Raw genomic sequence first — 12,521 nt, forward strand, 5'->3', positions numbered from 1 at the left:
CAGGAGCCTACGTATGTTTTCTGTTAAGGTCAATACATTGAATGGAAAGGAGGCCTTACTTAAGTAGTTCTGAACAGTTCTGGTTTCCAGCAATGCACAGTGATAAAGAAGTGTTTTTGACTTTGGAATGCTAAACTTGGTCACAATTTTCAGTGACTCAATCATGTGCTTGATTTGAGCCGGTGTTTGGAGGTGGGGCCCAACAGCTCTGGTTTTTGGGCACCGCAACTTATTTTTCATCATCAAACTTTGACCCAGAATTATGGAGACAAAAGCAGCAAAGTAGGGCAGAACAAGGAAGAGAAAGAAAGGAAAATAGTAACTAAGGTAAAAAGCAGAGGTGGAAAAGAACACGCACAAGTGAGATAAAAGGGTAGAGATAGTTTGGTGGAGGATGAGAAAGGCATGAGGTGGAATCCGATAGCCTCAGTAGTCGGCAGCACCACTGCGCCAGCAGTGGGTTTCTGATAAAAGCTTCGGACCCCAGCACGTACCATTTTACAAATCAAGGACTAATAGGCATTTTTTTTATGTATTAAAAGAGAGAAGGAATCATGTGGTGCTGCATTATTGAGGTTAACAACTGTCTGCATAATGGTTGTATTATTGTTTCACCTGCATGTTTGGCAGGTATTGTCAGTCAGTATAAAAATGGTTACCGATGCAAATATTATCCTTCTTTTCACACAGATCCTTGTAGGGGCCTACGCCCACTACAATGTAGAATGACCAAATAAAATTTGTTATAAAAAAAAAAGAGAGAGAGAGAAGGCTAGAGCCACATGATTCAACAAGAGATCTGGAAGGAGCCTGGAAGAAGGAACTGCAGATTTTATAACTTTTATGACCTTGAGAAAGCAGCAGTTAAAACATGGAAGACTGTAGTCTGTGCCTGCTGATACCATGTAGTAGGACTGGTTGGGGTTTAAGTACATTCATAACAAATAGTAGTATTTTATTGGCTGTTTTGGGTGTATCGTCCCTACTGTCCAGTACTACCTTTGAGGTTGGAAAGCAGATCGAAGGGGAGGAGCTTTTAATTGTTTTGAGCATTCCCTAAAGTGATTGTTAATAATGCCGATGCAGGGTGTGATACTGTCTACAGAATCTTGGTTGTTAACTGGGTGAATTGTTGGTGGTATTCTTCTGTTAGTGTAAGTCTCAGACATTATTGTGGAAGAGTGTTCCTTTAGCTGCATGTCCTCTTTTGTAAATTTGTCAAACAATTAATAGTAGTCACTTAGGTTGGTGGGAGCAGACTTTAAGCTGGTTAGGAAAAGGTTTTAAAAGACTGTTGAAAAGTTTTTGTACGAAGTTGATTGCATCCTGGATTCTAGAACGAATATATATATTTTTTCCCGTAAAGTATAGAAGCATAGTACATGGGTTTGTCTGTGTGATAGAAAATATAAATTGCTCTTGGGGAATTCTGGTACAGTAGTTTTGCAACTTTTGTTATTCTCTGTGGTAGTAGGTTTTTCTGAAGCCTGATTTTGACCTGCATTTTATTTTGCAGACTGAGGATGTCTGTGAGCTAGGTGTTTTCCTTAATCGTGTATTTCTTTTCTGCTGCAGTATCTTTGTGAATTGACCTTAATAGCAGTTGATAATAGTGCTTATCACTTATGCAGAGGTCACTTGGGACTTTTTGGAGTTCGCTTTGCTGAGCCTGGCATGAGATCATACAGAAGAAGAATGTTGTTTGAGAACTTTTCTAATGGTGGAGTTTGTAATTGTGTTCTCTAATTGGGCTTCTGTTTTGCAGGGGAGATTTTGAACATATTAAGTTTGTGGCTAAAACGCTCAAGAATTTAACAATCAAGGACTTTCTTAAGGATGTGATGCGAGTCTAAAGGACAACTTTCAAAGCTCTTTCTATGTATTGTAACTTGAAGTTTTCATTTACAATAATGGAACACGCCAGTAGAGCAGTGTGGTGGGAGGGATTGGATCTCAAGTTGGATTTACAAGAACATTGCTGGCATACATTTAAAAAAAAAAAAAAAAAATAGAGTGGTTTGACCTGATGTGGCCATTTGCTTCCAAGCAGCGTGATCGCCATGATTTCCCAATGGCATTTCACTATCACGTCATCACTTTACTGTGACAACAGATGTAAACCAGTGCCACTCTCGCTTTTTTTGGCAACATAGGAACATATTCCATGTACATGTTGAACCAGAGCATGACCACTTTTTATTGCATTATGTTTCATTTTAGCAAAGCTCTCCCTAGGTAGTAGAGAGATTGCTGAAAAAAGATCCCTGTCAGCAATCTGCATTACCCAGGACAGAATTAATGAACTCAGTCCCAGGGGCTCTTGAGTAATTTCCGGCAGTGCTTAGAGCCATATTGGATGGAAATAATTCTGGGAATCAATGTTTGCGTTGACTGAGATTATCGATTAATCCGCAGTTAGAAGCTTGCGTCTATTCACCAGGCATTGTAGCAGTATGTGCCAAGCTGTATATATCCCTGCTCTGTATGACGTAAATTCTTTTTTCACTCTTCAAGGTGAGGATTCCTGCCGTCCAGTAGGACTTATTTGAGGCTCGAGGAGAAGAATTGATCTTTCCAGCGAGTGACACCGGTGGGGCAGGATGCCGGACGACGAGATAGTCAGCAGATACCTGGGCTCTCCGGTCGGACACAACAAGTGTATGGATTTTGGTTTGTATTATTTTTGTCCTCGCCGTTTATGTCCTGAGTTTGCTCTGTAAAATAAAGCTGTTTTCGGGGGCACTGAAATTACGCAAAATGGAAGGGACAATTTATGCGGTAGTGTTGACTAAGTTATGCAGCAAAAAAAGGTAAATTATATGGCATCATGCAGCACTATACTGTTACTTCATTATTTTGCCATTTTGCACATTGCAACGCTGTCTGAGCAGAGAAGTCACTTTATTAGTACCAGTTTAATTATAGCAACAAGCAATTGAGATGACCAATCAACCTTTGGAAAGTACTTTCACTGCACAGGTATGCCAGCCCCAGTTCCCCCGCTGAATGCATCTTCCACCCCTAATTATAGTGGAGCTAATAAACAATATCCTCGAGGGATAAAAGCCTGCTCCGCTCTACTCCTGACCTACCTATGCCAGGAGATATTCACTCCTTAATCATATTCATGAAACACCATGGCCCTCATTAAGTTTTGTGGTTTCACCTTGGAGACACTGATCTGCGTGATTCTGAAATGTATGACGTTCCTGCACCCAGAAATACCAGGTGCTGGGACGCAGGACCTGTCTTTTCCAGGTGCAGAAACACAATCCTAAAAACCTACTTTTGACCCAGTAAAGCTGAGTCCACATGTTATTGTCCTATCCAGAGCCTTCCATTCTGGACCTTGTATCTCCTCAGGCAATTTTCAGCTACCTCAAAATGAGTGCCTATTAGGGAGATGTTTCAGAAAATTCTAGAATCTGGAACTAATTACAGTTGAATGGGGGGGGGGGGCATTCTTCATGAAAATGTGATGTTTTCCTCCCACAATACTTACAGTCCAAGTAAATAGTCTCCAGGCTGAATTTGATAGCAATCCAATTGACAAAGATTGAACTTATCCTTGGAAAATAAATTAATTGCCTTGAATTTATACTTTCAAAAAGTGCTTTCTGGCTCTTGGTAGATTGGTTGATGTTCTACGTGCTGCATTCTATGTCTGATTTAAAGAAAATGTAAATCCTGAGTCATTATTTGTTTGGAAAATGGTCTGCGCTGGTTAATAAGTGTTCCAACCCTCCGTTTGTCAAGATCACTTGCGGTCATGTTGAATGTTGATGTGCCTTTAGACATCTAGTGTAGTGCTGTTTATTTATATCCATTGCTCTAAAACCTTAATTAAGATCTTACAGTGTTTACCAAATTTGGTAACAAAAAAAATAGGGCAACATATAGAGAAGTAATCACAAGGGCTGAGTCGGAGATTAAAGAGGATAATTTTATATTTTTTTTCCAAAAGTTTAGGTATGCTTCCAGCCTGGGCTATACTGGTAAATTGTTCCAGAAACTTGCACTGTCTTACCTCAAGTGCGGTCCTTCACAGGGAAATTTACTTTAGTTTCAGAACAAATTTATTTAGCCATGAAACTTTGAATTATACCTGTTTATTCCAGTGGAAGAGAATGCCCATATGGGCCAGAACTTGAGTTGGGAGATTCTTTCGTGCAAACGAATCATCAGCTGGCATCCAACTTGACCTGCAGCATTGGAGCTTAAATTGTGTCCATGGATGCAAGAATGACCATTTCTGGAGACTGGAACTTACTTTTAATTCTTAGACGTTTGAACACGAAAGAGGGCGCAAGAGAGGCACCAAAGGGAGGAGAAGAAATAGTAGAAATCAGTGACTGAGCAAGAAAACAAGGATGAAAAAGAGCCCACAGAGTGAGAAGAAGACATGAAAGGTAGGTTGGTGGAAGAAAGTGATAAAAGATAGAATCAAAACTAGGCAGCCTCGGTAGCCTTCTACTCTGGCGGCCAGCAGCTGCGGGCTACTAAGAAAATATTATTTTCTTTTATAAATTAAGCACTGACCAGAGTGTAATTTATACGAGATCTTTTTGGGGAATGCCTGAATTCTTTGTAGGTTCCCCATTTGACAAATTTGGTAAAGTGCCCATTACTTTTAAGGTCCAGGATAGTTCATTATTGAGCCAGTTATGGTTCTGTCCTGTGTGCAAGACCTGATACTTCAACCTACAGTTAAAACTGTTAGATGCAGTCACAGATGAAAATGGCATTGTTTTTTGCGAGATAACTTCATCCTATAGTTATTCATGGGTCACAAGAATCTTGAAATGTCCGAAATCATCCTTTACCTTTAAGCAGATGACAACCTGGCAATTGTAAACCTCACAAATACTCATTTCCACACCCTGATGCATCATGAGCACAGGATGTGTCTAAGACTTGCAATAGAAGGACAGCACTTGCAATTTTATTTAGAATTTATTTTTAGTGCTGTAATACAACGATAACAAGAGCAAGAAAGTACAACTGCTTACAGCACGTTGAGAATGCACAACAGTGGCCAGATTACCATGAAACTGGTACACAAAAGTCCCACCAACCATCCAAATAATGGACACTGCAGTATGCATTGCGGATTTTAATATAGCCTTTGACTCTGTGCTTGATGAAATATCATATCAACATTGAATTGTTCAGAAAGCACACCATATGTTTTCAGGATTGGAAAAGACATGGAAGAGATGCTGCGTGTTGATTATGCTAGCGTATAATCAACACGCAGTGTCTCTTTCATGTCTTTGCGATATGCTAGAACCTTGAGGCTAACTTGACCAATAGTTACCAATGCTGTCACCACCATTATTTTGTAAGAAGCAAGGCCATGCTCTTGATTCTTCTTACGTCTTTGGAAACCACCTTCATGAGTCCCGCAAGACCTACCAAAGGTGATGGAACCATACTCTGTGGCTCTCACGGCGATGGACCTGGTAAAAAGATGCTTTATTTCCACAGGGGAATGACAATTACTACCGGGCTTGGTTTTCCGAAGGTACGAGTTCCACAGGTCTGAATAGGAGATAACATGGTAATACGCATGTCTTTCCCTATTGTGAACTACAACACTTGCACCACATTTCACAGACAAAATAAATTGTGCTGGAAAACTGCATGGTCAGCAAGATACTATCACAGCTCCAAGAATGAAGACCCAGGAATGTATGAATTATATTTTTTATAAAATCATTATTGGCACTCGCATACTTATTGCTACATGTATCAATGACACATGAAAGAAGCCGTTCCGCAGTCTCATAAGAACATTTTACATACAGTGGCAACAAATTGTGGACGGTGCTAGTAGTCTTGAGAACAATAATGAAAAGGGTCTTTTCTTTTTTTAATTGATCTTTATTTTATTTATAACATTAAAATAGAATATCAGTACTGCCATGTTGCTTAAATGATTGTATACTATTTATTCTATTACTAACCCAGTGCCACAGTGCAGATCAAAATGGATAACAAAAATATAAACTCTTGTGGTCAACTAGTAGTCTGGCCCCGAAGATCAACTTCAGCATTGATCAGTTTTCAGCATGAGCTCCTGGTTATGACAAATTAGCCTGTCCCCTGGGTATTATGGGTTATTGCTACGCTGCTGATCACATGACATCTGTAGTGTCATGGTTGCATGGTGTACATTGAGTAGTCTCTGGCTGTAATAAGTTCCATTTACTTGGCATGGCTTGCAAAATAATCACAAATGGCCTGAATGTGTTCTTATGCTTTTGCATAAAGTGTGCCCCATTCCAGTCCTGACCGCCCATTGGGATTGCGGGCAACCATATGTAGTCCTCAGTTACGGTGCTTTACGATCGGACTTGTTCATTAAAGCCATTACGCTGGCTCAGGCGAGACCTAAAAATGGGGCCTGAGGAGGTTTATTGGAACAGCGAGGGAATTCTCCCCAATCTACACACTCTAAAACACAAAGAGCCTTTGGGTCCGGGAACGAACTAGCGATTGTACTAATGGGGAAAAGAATGGAGGAAACTATGCTATGATGGTGGGAGTCCCTTTTAAGGACGGTTTCCCTCACACAACAGAGATGTCAGGCCTCCTCATAGTGATACCTCCTCGTGTCACAAACCTGGTCTCAACCCCCTCGCTGCGAGGGAGGAGCTTAGGGATGTTTTACAGAGAGTAGGGGTATTCATAAAACCCAATGTGAGCGTTGTGTGAAGTGGAGGGAGTGCAGTGCTATCTAAACGGTGGTGAAAAACCTGTAATTAAAACTAGCTACGAGGTAAGCCTAACATAGTTTCTTGATGCTACCTGGTGCTAGGATTAAAAGTAATAAGTGAGTAGTGTAACTGCCAATATTAGAGACAGTTGCACTAGAAAGTGATCAACATGTTTCAGCCGTATTGACCTATACTAGTGTCATGGTTTTCATCAGAATCTCTTACAAGCTACTGCAAGGTGTGTGTGTGCAAAAAATGAAAAGGTGAAACAGAAGTGTGGGAGTGTAATACAAAACCAGTGATCCAGCTGTTCAGCAGATGCACTGGTACAACCTGTGGTAAAACAAAAAAAACATACCGCACAGTTAAACCAGTGGGGTACAGCGTAGTTGAATCACATTCTTGCATATCTATAGAGATAAACATCTACAATTTGTACATGAAGCACAAGTGGAGTGCGTAATTTAGCAAAAACGTAGTTCTGTATCACTCACCTGCAAAGAGTCAGATGTAATATATCATCTGTCCTTAGCAGGTGGCCCTAGGTACAAACGCCCATCCAACCTGGTGAGTAGAGGTGGTGGCGTTAATATATGTAAAAGTGGTGATAATGCCCAGTTAAAAGACCAGAGACCAGTATCAAGAAGCTGTGGACTATATCTGAGACCTAGAGACAGGTGCCTAAATACAGTCTGTGACATGTCGAAAAGCTAACCGCAGCGTCTCGGAGGAGAGGAAGGGCAATAGGCATTGAACAGGCTCAATGTGGGCCGGTGTCAGAACCCCCTATTGTGAAGGTGCTCGTGATCGCAGCTGGTGGTAAACACATAGGCATGGCCAGAACAAGAGAACACTACCCAAGAACAAGGCACAAACAGCTCTAAGTGATGCTCGGCAACCGATGTGGAGCCCCATAGTGCCTTGAGGTGTGTCTGACCCCTAAATCAGAATCCGCGCGTATGCTGAGGTGACAATAAAAGAACAACAGCAGCAGTGCAACATATCATTGCCATACAGGGATCTCCAGTGCACAACAAGCAGGGCCCACCTAGAACACTGCACTATTTATTCCTTTTGAGTCAGTGGCTGTATTGCTATCGCAACAGAGAGGATGACAGACAGCATATCTGCAGAGTACTCCTACCAGGCGGGAACAAATGAAAAATTAACCCCTTCACCATCACCATGAACGTCGGTCATCTTAAAGAAGTGGCACATACTTAAGGCAGGATGGACCCACATTTATTTTTTGTAGATATGCAAAAAGATGATTACATTTTAATCTACAGAAGGGTCCACAAAATGAAGATCTGAGCTGCAATATTGAGCACAAAAAGTTCTGCAGTACAGGAGCTGTGAACCTGGCTTATTAAAGAACTCCTACATTGCAACAAACCGTTCCACTATGAATAGTATATAATACAGGACATGCCAAAGTGTCAGAAAATGAGTTTTTGATTAAAAAAAGGGTGCGCTTTTGCTTTTTAAAAGAATAAGGACCTTATTATGACTTTCGCGGTCTCTGAGCCACGCTGCCGCACCGCTCCGTTACTACTAAAGCCATTAAAGACCGCCTGCCAGAGTACAACTTATTTTTACTGTGGGGGTGGTTCTTTGGCAGTCCCACAGCGGTGCCTGAAAAAGGCTACACAACGAGAGCGTCAAAGGCAGTTCCTGCAGAGCATCGACTGTCAAGTTCATGCCTTGCAGGAACTGGCGTGAATGTCCCCCCTGCATGCCCCCCATGGCGCAGAGGCAACAAGGTATGTTTCCTCATGGCACACTTTTCATGGCGGTCCCACCGCCATGAAATGTGTGGTGGTGAGGAAACTCCTAATATGCTGGTGGTGCTGCAGCGACACTGCCAGCATATTAGGGGTTTCAGAGTACTGCACCACCGCCAGGGATCGTGTATCTCTGGCGGGAGCAGCGGTCCAATGGTGGTCCAACCGCCAAAGTACTAATGCGGCAGATCGTCAGTCTTGAGGTCTGCACCACGGGTTTGTCTGTTTTAATTGACGTTATGCTGCGTGGCTGAGCTTTCTTACATCATCAAATACTTGGACCTGATTCATAAAGCCATTTGCACACCGAAGTTCGGCTTTCAATAACTGTTCTGAGTGTAAATTCACGTTTACAGAGTTTTTTTTACAAATATTTATTTGATAATTTTTTTTGATAAATACAATTCACAAAATGTGAGTTAACTATAGTAAATGTGTTTACTCACATATACTGTGACTCTAGGAATGTGTAATATTTCATTGGCGTAAAAATGCTCCTAGGGTTGAAACGTGAGCTTTTACTAGGGGTGGTAACAGGTTTTTCACAGAAAGAAATATTTTCTCAGAGACGAAAAAACATAAGTTACCAAGTGCACTTTTGCTTAGCATTTACCAAGTGAGTAGATGTACGCCTTGGATATTTATGTCTTTGCACCTGCAAAGCTGCAACTGTTTCCCCCTTTTCAGAACTAAACTTTTTCCACAGTTTCAAAAATATATAAAACTACTCCAAACATAGGTGTAAATCTACAGGTGTAACATACACTTTTTTCAATGTCTAACTGCTGCACTGACTAAAAGCAAGTTGAATGCAATATTATCTTCAGCAAACTCTGTATAATGCCTAAAGTTAAAAAACCATTGGCAAAGCAAATAGGTCCCAAAGGCAAAAATACTGGTATTGTAAACGCTTGTTTGTCTTACTGTTGCTTCACACCTTTCCATATTTGTTGAGGGTATATATACATTGATGGGCAGGAGCTTGCTGAGGAATCGGTGTGGGCTAAAAACCAAGTAAATTTATATGCACGCATATTAGACCTTAAATTAGAGTTGTTAATACAGAGAAGGTCAGAGAGAAGGGGAGAAAGCCACTTCGAAAAGGAGCGGGTGGTCTCGGATTCAGGGCCGGACTGGCCATACCGGGCAACGGGCGTTTGTCCGGAATGGTGGGGGGGGTGGGTGGTTTGAGCTGTGAGGGTCAGTTTTGTTACTGGGGGCCGGTTTTGAGGTGAAACAGTGCTGGAGTACGCTTTTGTTGAGCAGCAGCGCTTGACAACTGCCCCCCCCCAGGGTTGTGGGCCGATCCCACAAAATTGCCAGAGCTGCTTTGGGTTCCCAGTCCAGCCCTGCTCAGATTACATTATCAGGGTTAGTAGAAATTATCATTTAATGGCTCCGCTGTTAATCCTACCCTTGTACCGCTGCCAGATAGTGAGGCTGTCAGCCAATGGCAGTGTGCTTGGACAAGGCCCATATTTTTCTCTGTAGGAAATACCCTCCTGCAGACGTTTAGGAGAGATGCAATTAAAGCATTCTGGTTCCGTCCCCTTTCTCTTCGTGCCCTTCTGCTGTGACTGTGGTCACTGCCTGTCCACCCACATTTTTATGCCTTTTCTAAATTTCCCACTCCCCTCCCACAAGGAAACTGTCCAACTCTCTGTAGTTGCAGTTACACCAAACCCCCTTGTGTTCTGTTGTATGTGTGTATGTATGTATTCGGTATTTATATAGCACAAACCTATCCGAATGGCCACCCATAACAAATGTGTTTTCTCTTACTCACTTTGCGTATTTTGTTGCTCTTGACCCCACCTCTTTTCGCATGCACACCTGCTCCCTCCCGCCCACAACCAGGCATGCCTGCTCCATCCTTCGCATCTCGCTTTAGGGCCTACCGCGGATGCTGCTACTGAAGAACGCTACATACGTAGGCTCTGATTGATTAGTGATTCACCTAGAGAAGGGTACGCAGGGACGCACTGTAGAAGTGTTCTCATTATATTCACTCTCTAGCAACTATGACACTGGCTCTTTGGAGGGCGGGGTTGTGAGGACTGGGCAGTGGCATAGCAGGTAGATTTGAGCACTGCTTGCCACGTGGAACATTTACATGAAGGTTGATTTGGGCCATTCCAGGAAGGGAACCCGATTTAGGTTTAAGGGAGACTCGAGATTAGGGAGAAGGCGTCCGGCATGGAAGGACTCTCGATCTGAGACCTTTACACTTGACCAAGCATTGATGTATATTTAAGCGTCAACCCCAGCTGGCTTGGTAGATCCTGGCACGTTGGACTGTGCCACTGACCTGCTCGGCACTTGTGATGTGTAGCTGGGCACCCAGACACTATTCGACTTTAGCTTCTCAGCACTATTTGACAGTTGGGCTCTTTTTTTCAATTGACTCTTTGGGGATCATGCTGCGGTGACAGATGATGGACGGATTGCTGAAGAAATCAAACATTCACCTCCAGTCAAGAGATCTGGGTTAAATCCAAAGTTCTTTTGCTCAGTACCCCCTTCCCCAGTTTGGACCCAGCTAGACTGTTTCCATGAGGGGCAGGGGCAAGACTGATTTGCATATGGCTGGGTCTAAACTGGGGTGGCGTAGTGTGCAAAAAAAATGAGGGATTAAACCCAGATCGCTTGACTAGGGGTGAGGGTTTGATTTATTCAGCATTCCATATATAATTTGTTTGCGCAGCACCTTTAGGGATCATGGCACTTTTCCACATGGGGGAACTAGCAGTATTTAGCATGGGTGTTTGTGGACAAGACTAAAGGCTTTGGCACTGGTGAGAACTAGATTCATTGACCTCTATAAGCACGTGTGGTAATAAAAGCTAAAGAGCCAAACAGGGGGCGTTATGCATGTACTATGAATCCTAGCACTCTTGAAGAGTGGGGGTCCTGGAACTGTTGGGTATTGTATAACCTGGGACAGCTGCGAACTCAGAACACGGACACTGGTGGCCAGAGATGGCCTCTGCCGAGGATACTCTTGGACTTATGTACTCCAGGGACTCTGAATCCCAAGTGAGATATCACCTGATACTCTGTTCAGCCATGGAGACCCTTTCACAATTATCGACTTGGAATCTTGGCACTGTTATACCCAGGCTGCCTTGGCATTGCAGGAGTCTGGGGTTGTTGCTACTATTGGCCACCCTAATGACCCTGAGACGAATGGCTTCAAGAGAGCCTATCACTGCTGCAAGTTTGAGAAATCAGATCTGATTGACACTCTGGAAACGAACCCAAATAAATATTTTGTAACGGGCACTGATGGGTAACAGGGTTTCTGGTCCTTATGGGCACTGGTGAGCCTGGGACGAGTTTACCCCTCATATCGTCCTTGATTCAATACCAGGGTCCAATACCTTGATTTGTTAGTTGTTTATGTACATTTTTGGAGGGAAGTGTACTTAATGATCTTTGTTGCCAGCTCTGGGCTGGTTCACAAAGGCATGTTAGAGTGCATAAAGTAGTACTCCTCTAGGGCTCATTTACATACTTTAAAATCACTTTATGAATCTGCCCCAGAACATCCAAAATGGGAGTATTTGGGTCCTACTCATTTACAATTAGAAAGGACTGTGCACTCTTTCCACTTTTACTGGTAAGGAGTTGTACTTTTCTGGGCCGATTCATAAAGGCACGTAAGACTATGTGGAAAGAGTACTACAGAAGTACTCATAAATGCTTTAGTGGATCGGTCCCACGCTTTCCAGTGTGTAGCCTCACATATCCTGATTACATAGTCCTGTCTACCCTCACCCCATCACACTCTGCTTTTCGTAATAGGAGTTGCTTTTTGAGAGCTCTGCGGATGTCAGTATGGGAATGCCAGTGCATTCTGCAAATCAGGAGGATAAGAGTTTCCTGTATGTCTCAGTGTTGTCACAGTTGTGCATCATACCACTGAGAATTAGTTGCACATAGTGCAGGTGAGCATGTAGGTTTTTAGAGCCCTGTGAATGACTGAATACTGTAATATCAGTGTATGGTGCATGTCAGG

At 42.6% G+C, this 12,521-nt stretch overlaps 1 protein-coding gene across 8 annotated transcripts in view; it reads left to right on the plus strand.

The window, feature by feature from the left end:
• TMEM150C (transmembrane protein 150C) overlaps window positions 1-12,521 on the plus strand; it is a 267,221-nt gene that overhangs the window by 147,337 nt on the left and 107,363 nt on the right. For 4 of the 8 annotated variants that reach the window (XM_085641227.1, XM_085641230.1, XM_085641228.1 and 1 more), the window contains one exon: window positions 2,515-2,670. In XM_085641227.1, the coding sequence (XP_085497353.1) occupies window positions 2,601-2,670 (70 nt within the window). In that variant the 5' untranslated portion in view covers window positions 2,515-2,600. The remainder of the gene's footprint in view (window positions 1-2,514; window positions 2,671-12,521) is intronic. The other 4 variants (XM_085641231.1, XM_085641234.1, XM_085641233.1 and 1 more) reach the window with 1 other exon arrangement.

The sequence above is a fragment of the Triturus cristatus genome, chromosome 2_2, assembly GCF_964204655.1.
Source record: "Triturus cristatus chromosome 2_2, aTriCri1.1, whole genome shotgun sequence".
Classification (NCBI taxonomy): domain Eukaryota; kingdom Metazoa; phylum Chordata; class Amphibia; order Caudata; family Salamandridae; genus Triturus; species Triturus cristatus.